The sequence below is a fragment of the Cryptotermes secundus genome, unplaced genomic scaffold, assembly GCF_002891405.2.
Source record: "Cryptotermes secundus unplaced genomic scaffold, Csec_1.0 scaffold47, whole genome shotgun sequence".
NCBI lineage: Eukaryota > Metazoa > Arthropoda > Insecta > Blattodea > Kalotermitidae > Cryptotermes > Cryptotermes secundus.
Window position 1 is genome coordinate 2,716,744 of NW_019721002.1, and position 9,901 is coordinate 2,726,644.

General features: G+C 38.4%; 1 protein-coding gene across 1 annotated transcript in view; it reads left to right on the plus strand.

The window, feature by feature from the left end:
- LOC111874528 (uncharacterized protein CG1161) overlaps nucleotides 1-6,165 on the plus strand; it is a 9,557-nt gene extending 3,392 nt beyond the window's left edge. Inside the window, exons 2-5 of the mRNA XM_023870100.1 lie at nucleotides 960-1,072; nucleotides 2,321-2,435; nucleotides 3,990-4,115; nucleotides 5,545-6,165. Of these exons, the coding sequence (XP_023725868.1) occupies nucleotides 960-1,072; nucleotides 2,321-2,435; nucleotides 3,990-4,115; nucleotides 5,545-5,700 (510 nt within the window). The 3' untranslated portion in view covers nucleotides 5,701-6,165. The remainder of the gene's footprint in view (nucleotides 1-959; nucleotides 1,073-2,320; nucleotides 2,436-3,989; nucleotides 4,116-5,544) is intronic.
- Nucleotides 6,166-9,901: the final 3,736 nt, after the last annotated feature.

Consider the following 9,901-nt stretch of genomic DNA (forward strand, 5'->3'; position numbering starts at 1 on the left):
ATTTTAAATATTTTAACATTGGCGTTTTAACTTGAGGGCAGTTTCGGATGGATGTGAGAATTGAACGTGCATTCAACAATCCTAACAAGTGTTGTGCTTTTACACGTCGACGTATTGTAGCAGCGTTCACGCAGCAAACATAACTGTGTACATCTTAAACAACGGCAGTGTTTTCTTGCTTGTACTATGTGCCTCTGATGATGGTTTTTATTAAACCGAAACATGTAAGGCAGAAGTGATAAAGAAGTGCTCTATAATTAGTTACACTCGACGGACTTTTTATTGACTTTGTAATTATTTTGGAATTAAAATTTTTAATAAACTTCCACCTAATATAAAAGATCAAGCTCATGAGATTAAAAAATTTAGGTCTGCTGTTAAAAAATTCCTATTTTTAAAGTCATTTATTCATTGGATGAATATTTTAACTGTGACAACAATTAAAGTTTCAGATTTGTTACATTTGGTAGCTGATAGCACCTTATTGTTATAGATAATGGTTTTTGTTTCATGTTGTATATTACTAAATTTAACTGGTATGACATCACACAGCTGTGTTGCAGTATGTGATTTACTCATGTTGACTATTTCTATATCCATTGGTGTTAAACCATGTAAGGATTTATGGAATGCTGAATAAATGAAATGAAAAAATGAAATGCATTTGCCTCACGATGGCCTTTTGAAGGCCGAAACATGTAGCAAAAGCTACTTACATGTAATATTGATTGTTGTGTTATGATGGTTTTCAGTAAGAAATAATATATGATACACAACAGGATGTACGAGTATTCACTGAAAATTAATCTGAACAAGTAGGTACTTCACTTCCTTTTTAATAAATATTATAATTACCACAAAATTAGTAGAGTTGGTGTTAGGGAAAGTCTGCTGATGCTTGTGTACATACCCAAATGTTGATTCCCCACCTGAGAGCATCTGTTTTTCTCTCTGTACAGGCTCAGTCCTATGAAGATGTCAGATGCAAGTGTGTGTGCCCAAATCCTTCTGTTGTAAATGGAACACAGTCCAACCGGAAGCTTTATATTGGAAACGTACCTCCAAATAAATGGTGAGTATAACTTGTGTTCTACAAACAAAATGAAATACTGACTACAGTATTACAATTGAATCCACATTGTTCTAAGTTTGATGGTCCAAGTGGTGACACTTGTATTCTGGAGGTATCCAGTTTGAATATTGGCCAGGTCATCAGCTGTCATGAGAGGTCTTTCTATATAATTCTTTTGTTCCGCAAGGCAGGTCAGGACTGCTTCCTCCCACATCTTTCCAATTTATTTTGCATTCATCTTCATACCATTTGATGCTATATGGTGGGATTGTTAAGTAGACAATAGTTAAGTAGAATACATATTGTGAAATGGAAAAGTTAGATAAAATGTCTTTTGCACTCCATTTTCAGCTAACTCCCTGGCTTTAGGAAAGAAAAATTAGTGCATGGGATCACCTTGCTGTATGTGTGTGTGTGTGTGTGTGTGCGTGTGTGCGCGCACACACACTTGCATGCACATGTAATGAAAATGGGATAGATGTTAGAATTACATTTAACAATCTGCCTTACACTCATTAATAAGCGGCCTCCATAGTCTAGGGGTAACGTTCCCACCTCATGACTCAAGGTATGTGGGTTCAAGCCCGGCGGAGGTCATGGAATTTTTAAGGGCGGAAAAATTCAGGGAACAAGTCCTCCAGGAGGGACTTCAAGCCGTGTGTCCCGTGTCGTAGATTTACGGCACATAAAAGAACCTCATGTCTCTAGGAGACCTCTGAGCTAAATTAGGCAACAATTTCCCGCCCAAGTAGTTTCCAATGCCTCTGGTAGATGGGTGAAGTATCAAGGTACCGAGGGCCGACCTCATTGGCTCAATGGGGCTGATAGCACGCACCAGTACCGGTAGGGTATGGAGACTGGTAGAATATGAAAGGGGGACGTACAATAGATCAACAACTGGTCGCAGTGCATGGGGAAACCCACCCCCTCCAATAATAATAATAATAATAATACACTCATTAATAAATACAGAAAATTAATAATTTTATTTTAATTAAAAAATTTTGTTTCCTAAACAGAATCTTGAAAACATCTTACTACATCCCAGATCTTACTAGTATAATGTGTCATTTTTCTTATCTGGGCCACGGCTATCCTGAAGATAGAGGCAGCGTGTTCCTCTGAAACACTGGTATCTATCAACTAAAGTGGATGTCATATTCCAGAAGGCCACAGAGTTAGCAGTTGACTGATGTAAGAACCTTGAGTCTTATACATGTTCCACTGTGTTCTCTGTTTTCTCAATAGTAATTGTGACACTGTGATTCTTCCACGAGTTGGGGATGATATTAAAGGAAAGGAGCAGGAGTTCTGTCCCAGATGTGAATGCAAATATGAAAGTAGGAACACGACAATCATCAAGGTTTGTATTGTGAACAGGTGTTCCATATTAGTGAATCTGCAGGTTGCAGATGGAGGAGGCAGCCTCTGGGTATGGAGGATAGCTATGATACGAATTGAGCAGTTTCAGACAGCCAAGGGTTGGTCCTGAGCACAGAGGTTGGATAGGTAGCAAAGAACTCCTCACCCTAGAAATCTGCATATTACAAAAAGTTGTTACATAGAACTCAGAGAGTGGACAGGGAACATTAAATCGTTCCACTGTAATTTTCTTCTATCAAGACACAGATATTTAGTGCTGTAAAGAATGGTCCTAAGATTGTTGAAAATACAGCATTTTTGCCATATTGGCAAGAAAAAGTTGCAAAAAATACCAAAATTTGTGAAAACATACCAGTTTTAGTTAAAATCAGAAACAGTGAACACTACATTAAGACCTATGCGCATTTCTATGCATATCTCAAGTGTACTGCCAAATAGTGAAGCAAAACATGGTTTTAACAAAATTTGTAGAAGTAAATAAAACATGCATTTTCATAGCCATGTGTTTTTATGTAAATCTTCAAGAGTTTCAGATAATTTTTTTTTTTCATTTCATGCATCCTGTTGTGTTATACAATTTCTTTATTAAAACTGTCACAACACAACTATATTAAGGTCAATGCTAAGTTTGGCTCTGCTACATGTTTTGGCTACCAAAAGCCATCATCAGGCAGATGGCCAACATATATACACCACTGAGCTGCAGTACTAGTAAAATTGGATACAATAATATTAATTATATTAAAATACTTGGCATAAATGTACAATAAATTAGACTATATAAAATTAAAGTTATAGTATAAAACAAGATTAAAATTCTTCAAGTGATGCTTTACATCATCAAGTCAGTTGTTGGTTTTTGCAATTTTGTTCTGTTTCCACAGACAAATTGGAGTATTTGTTGTTTACATTCCCTACAGAATGGACAGTACTTTGTAAGATGAGGCACTGACTAAATAATTAACATTAATATTACTACATCTACATCACGAGCCTCCAAAATAGTTTATTATATATACACAAAATATAGAATACTCCAATTTGTCCGTGGGAACACAACAAAATTGCAAAAACCGACTGACTCGATGATGTAAATGTCATCACTTGAAGAATTTAATCTTGTTTTATACTATAACTTTTGTTTTATATAGTCTAATTTATTGTACTTTTATGCCAAGTATTTTAATATAATTAATATTATTGTATCCAATTTTTCTATTACTGCAGTTCAGTGGTGTATATATGTTGGCCATGTATTTGCCTGATGATGGCTTTTGGTAGCCGAAACATGTAGCAGAGCCAAACTTAGCACTGACCTTAATATATGAGGTAATATACGTAGTTGTGGGGCGACGTTTTTAATAAAGAAATTGTATAGTTTTAAGATCATTAAAGGAAGAAAATCTTGTTTTAATTGTACAAACTTAACTTTCTATTGAGACTGAAGGTGGTGTTCAGTCCTAGACTAGGACTCTTCTTTTGTTCTCTGTTATCAACAGTTTATCTGATTATGAAAATGTAACTTAATTTTCAGGTTGTTGTCATTATTGTAATCTGGATCATCTCCCTGTTGGTGATCTACATGCTGTTCCTCATCTGTTTGGATCCTCTGCTCAATAAGAGAGCAAAAGGTAGTTACCAGGAACACACCAATGAAGAGGTATGGCATAATTTTTTTCAGAACTGTGAAATCAGCTTCATTTTATTATATTCAGTGAAATGAAAGTATGAACACCTGTTAGACTCTGGAACATGAACTTACTTTATAGTAACAAATAATTCCTTCAGTTAAGTCTTCTTGAGCTTTGGTTTCCAACGTTTCAGAGACTTTCTCTGTTTCCATCATCAGGGGTCGATGTGATGAGTGTTGTGTTCACACACGCTATATTTGTACACAGTCCTAGCCCAGACTGCATGGTGAATGGTGGGGGGGCTCATATCTCAGTGCATACCGCAGGAGGAACATTCAGTCATCAGGATTCATTCATGTTGCTTGTCATTGTTTTTAAGTTCTGTCATATGTACTCTTGGGGGCACACAGTAGTGTAGTTGGTTAAGGCACTGTGCTACAAGCTGGAAGGTTGTGGGATCAAATCCCAATGAGGTCACTGGATTTTTTCAATTTACCTAATCCTTCCAGCCGCAGTCTGGCCCTGGGGTCGACTCAGCCTCTAACAGAAATGAGTACTAGGAATATTCTTGGAATGTTCTTGGGGGTAAAGGGCTGCCAGCGCGCAAGGCTGATAACCTTGCCACCATCTATGAGCCAATTGTCTAGAAAATGTGGGAACCTCAGTATCTCACATCCCTATGGGCCTCCACTGCTTGTTACAGGGATACCTTTACTTTTACATATGTTCTCTTATGTTCATAGGCAGGTACCATGATGGTGTATGGAGATCTTGTAGCTATATTAAAGTTATTGGGTTGCAGCCAGCTCTCATGGCTTTCCTTGACTAAATAGCCCATGTGACCTGTATTTCTTGCCAGTACCGTGGTGTCGCTGAAGTTTATTCATTGCATTGAATAGACTTCAAGGATACTGAAATACTGGCAAGAATGACAGGATACATAAAGCAATTAAGGACACCATTCAGAGTATATTCAGTGCATGAAATTAACTTCAAGGAAACCACAGTATTGTATGAATATCAGGCTTCATGGATGACTTAATTAAGATGTCCACTGAGAATGAGCTGCACCCTGACATTTTTAACAGAAGTATAAGTTTCCCTGTGATCCTTTCATGGTATACAGTGACAAACATAATAAAGCATATGAAAGAACTTAATAATCCTTGTAAGGAGAGACCAGTGACAGGTAACATGAATTGAGATGACTGATGCAGCCTGCACTGGGGCAGGACATCACTGACAATCTGACTGTCCACTGTTCTCCATGCAGTCTGCACTGGGACAGATGAGAACTTTCTATATAAATATAGTGTGCAACAAACACAGTATTCATCACACCAGCCCCTGATGATGGAGACAGGGACAGTCTCTGTAATGGTGGACAGCAACTCCACATTGACATGGCTGATTGCTGTATACTGAGCCTTCAAATCTTATATAATTTTTTATTGTTAGGACGAAACAAGCACAAGTGTTGGTGGAGGATCATCACATGCCATGGGTGTCAGAGGCAATGTTCTGAACAGGGTGGGTCACCAACAGGACAAGTGGAAGAGACAAGTACGAGAGCAGCGACGTAATATCTATGACAGACACACCATGCTGAACTGAGTGTGCAGCAGGCAGCAGTTACAGTCTCATTGACGACTAGTCTGATGTCTGAATATGTAACAAATTCATTGTATGCTGTTTACATTTAGAGACTGCATTACTGTAACTGAGTACTTATGAACAGCAGTGCAGTTTGTGAGATCTAAGGGCCCCATGGAGGTGAATATGAAGATTATGGTCATTTGGGATGTGTCACTAATTTGGTAGATTGCAGGGTTTTGGAGTAATCTGCCTCCACCATCAGGGCATCAGGTGGAAGATGGATAGAGAGCAGGTTACTGTAGAATGTTAGTAGCTATCGAACTATGTGGCATTACATTTTGGGAGACTGTAATATTTCATAAGGGTATGATTTATTGTTATATATTTCGGAATGAAGGCATTATTCCAGTGCTAGAACTTATTTGAGAAATTGTCGAGTCTGATTTGTAATGTAGCTGCAATAACACATTGATGTACAGAGTCTTGCAGTTGATATTTATTTCGTCCATAGGAGTAAAGTGTGAAGTCCATCAGATACTTGAATGCCGGTGCATCCACATCAGCGGTATGGACCATCATGTTGTCATTAGGAAGTTTCTAGATTCTGTTTTTAGCATGCCATTGGGAAATGCAGCCATACTAGGTTAATGCTTCTCTCATCAGATGGCAGAGGGTATGTGTGGATGGTGTAAAGGCACTCAGATTTACTGGGACTTGTCTTATTATTTGGTTTAGAAGTAATACTTTTCTAACATGATTATCTCCATTTCGCAGTGATGATCTGTTCTCACTTATTTTCAAAATTTTGCTTTCAGATGGCACACCTATTTCTGAAAGCCTATAAATTCTGCTAAAAAGTTCTGTATTCTGGTAATGTCACTATAGTAAGTTCTCGATAATGGAGTGGTCAACTTCAGATGGTACATGGTGTCTTTTAATGTTCTTCTAGGAATTATATTTTTGGTGCCACTATTACTAGCTTTTAGAACTGATGCATCCATTTGTTAGTTGTTTATATTGTAACGTGTTTCGTTACAGAAGACGCCGTAGAGATGGTTAATTGGTTTATTGAACAATCTACAAATATCGGCTACAATTACTTATCACACAGTTGCGGGGTTTCACACTTTATAACCCTAATCGCATTACTCTGTTACCACTGTTGCGGGGTTTCACACTATATAACCCTATGCGCAAATCAGCTCACTCTGTGTTCAGTAGTCTACACGTTTACAGTAGGGGAGCTATGTATCACTGTATCACACACTCCCAATTACACAATCACACACACGTCCGGTTCTTCTTTCCGCGACGGCTGCTGTACTCCAACTTGTAGTCGGCTGACTGGAGAACTGTTGATAACACACTCTCGCTCGACTACTATTGATCTCTGCGACTGCCGCTATATGTCAACTCGACTCGGCGACTGTTACGTTATAACCAACTCGCAGCCGCTGTGCGGCTCACTTATATAGCTGCAGTGCTTGCCTGTTATGTAATGAGTGCCACGTCACAGTGGGAAGCGGTTCCGCGTCACCGTGCGTTGCACGTTGCATAGCTACCAGGATGCGGGGACTCGGCTAACTTCGGCTCCGCTCGTGACGTCACCGCGGGGAGAGTGGCGGTGTGATGACTCGCCTATTACGTGAGCGCTATGTTACCGCTACGTGCCGTTGGGGAGGTATGGGTCAACATGTCACAATATTGTATGCATTTTTAAATGTTTACTGTTGCAAAACAAAAGTAAAGTGGAATTATATAAGAATCGGCTTTTATATCACAACGTCAGTTCACTACCTTAGTCTGTCATCTGCCAATCCTTATTGCCCAACATGCACTGGTGTACATATTGCTAATCTGATGCACATAATATGAAATTTCAGGTTTTCCATGACAAATATTAAAACTGCAATATTCTGGGATGTGATGCCATGTAATGTGGTGGATGTTTACCACCATTTGGAGGAACAAGCTACCCAGAAGATGCACGCATTGTTCCTCGAAATCATTGGTAACTATCAAACTGCATACTGTCATCCTGGAAGACTGCAGTGTGTAAATCATTAAATTCTTCTGTTTATCTTGGTCAGATTTCAGTCTCTACAGTAATATCCTGAATAATAGTAATGTTCAGTAAACTACATTCCAGCAATTTAATGATGATTTGCCTGTACGAATTTGTCATGAATCCTGTATTGCTAAAAGAATTCATATGACATGTATATATCATTAACCACTTGACAATTCAGTATGTAAAATATGTATTATAACTTTGTTTGGCAAGGGAGCCATTTAGCTCAGTATGGTGAAGGGGTACCGGCTGGATGCCTTGGGGTTTGATTCCTGACAGGGGAAGGAGAATTTTCTTTCCTTCACAGAGTCCATACCAGCTCGGGGGCCCACCTAGCCTCCTATCCAGTGGGTACCAGTTTTTTCCCCTGGGGGTAAACCAACTGGGGCATGAAGCTGACCACTCACCTCCACATGAACCATTTTTAGCCTACTTTACTTATTTTGAAAAATTGAAGTAAGCTTATGAGATCACCTTGCTATCTGTCTGTATGTGTATCCCCCATATCAACTTATGAATGCCTGAACCATTCTTTATGAAATCTGGTATGTATATATCATAGCACCTGAGCCCATCTCGTTGGTGTACTTCATAAATCTTTCCCATTAGTTTGTGTGTGTATCTGTGTATCAGTTAAACACTTCCTGTGGCAACAAACTCAACAATAAAAGAATTGTTGGATGTATCATTTTCTGCACAGTCCATGTCATATCTAAGGAATGTATGTTGGTATGGTTGTGTGTATTCCTCTATCAGCAGGAACAGCCTGGTAAATGTATTTCTCTAGCAACAAAGAAATGTTGGAGGCATCACTTTCTGTGTGGTCTGTGTCACGTCAAAGGAAAGAACGCGATTAATTCTTCCCAGATCTTCTTGCTCACTGTAAATGTAACTAGCACACTTTACTCATATATATATGTATTAATGAATAATGCAGTCCTGTATTAGAAAACACTATAGGTCCAAGTTCCATATGTAAAGCTTGGTTCTGTAAAAGAGAGTCTTTCATCTTTGTAATAGAACTTCAGTGTAAAATTATCTCATGTTCTGCAATTGGAACATACACATGAATGTTTGTGTGGTCAGTAGTGCTTCAACAATTTTGTTGCCAATTTATACTCCCATATCATAAAAGAATTATTTGTGGTTGGTACTGAAGTATGAATATATAAGTAATAAATATAACTGATAATTAACTGAACAGTTCTTTGAAATTACAAATTTTCGTCTTGAATAATACTGGAAATGTTTTTAAATAAATGAATCTTTGTTACATAAGGAGGGGATCACTCTGTAGGCACAGTGCTTCTCAGGAGAAACACTCTGGAATAGCAGAAGAAAGGATTCTTCAATGTCCTAACATTGTAAAGCTATTTAGGTTCCTGCTGTTACTGTACAGCCTGATAGACACTTGCAACAGTGTGCAGAACTGCACTTGTTGTTGACCAGCAAAGATAAGAGTCAAATAAAATTTATGTTTTATTTGAGAGGGTCTTGAGTTTTGTGCAGTTTGAGAACCCCTACACTATTGTATTGAGAATCATCTTTTAACATACTTCTAATATTAGATATATTTCCTTTTCTCAGTTTTAATATTCTCCAAAAATCTTGATGGCTAGTGAAGGGAAAGATGTCTGCTAGCCCCCATGATCCTGGTAACTCCAGCTAGAGCATACAGCTTAACAGGGGTTTATCCTCATTTCAACTCTTACATCTAAATATTCTTGATGATACTGCCTCCTTGAATATGATGCCATGTGACCTGGTGGAAGGTTACCAGTGTTTTGGAGGCACCTGCTACCTCCATCCAGCTGATAGGGGGGAGTTGATATGAACTGAATTCACTTGGAAGGCTTCTGAACACAGCAGTGAAAATTTGAGTCCCATGACAGTTGGGGAATTTCTTAACTAGCTGAGCAACTGTTAGCTTTAAAAGAATGATCCATGCAGTTATTAACAGATGGTATATTTTTGTATACAGAGCTAGGTAAAGATACTCTTCCTCTTAGATGCATTGTATTAATTCCCACCTATCTGATAAAATTACTGGGGGCACATGGTAGAGGCACTGTGCTACAAGCCAGAAGATCGTGGGTTCAGTTCCCAATGATTTTGGTTTCTTCAGTTTACCTAATTCTTCCAGCTGCA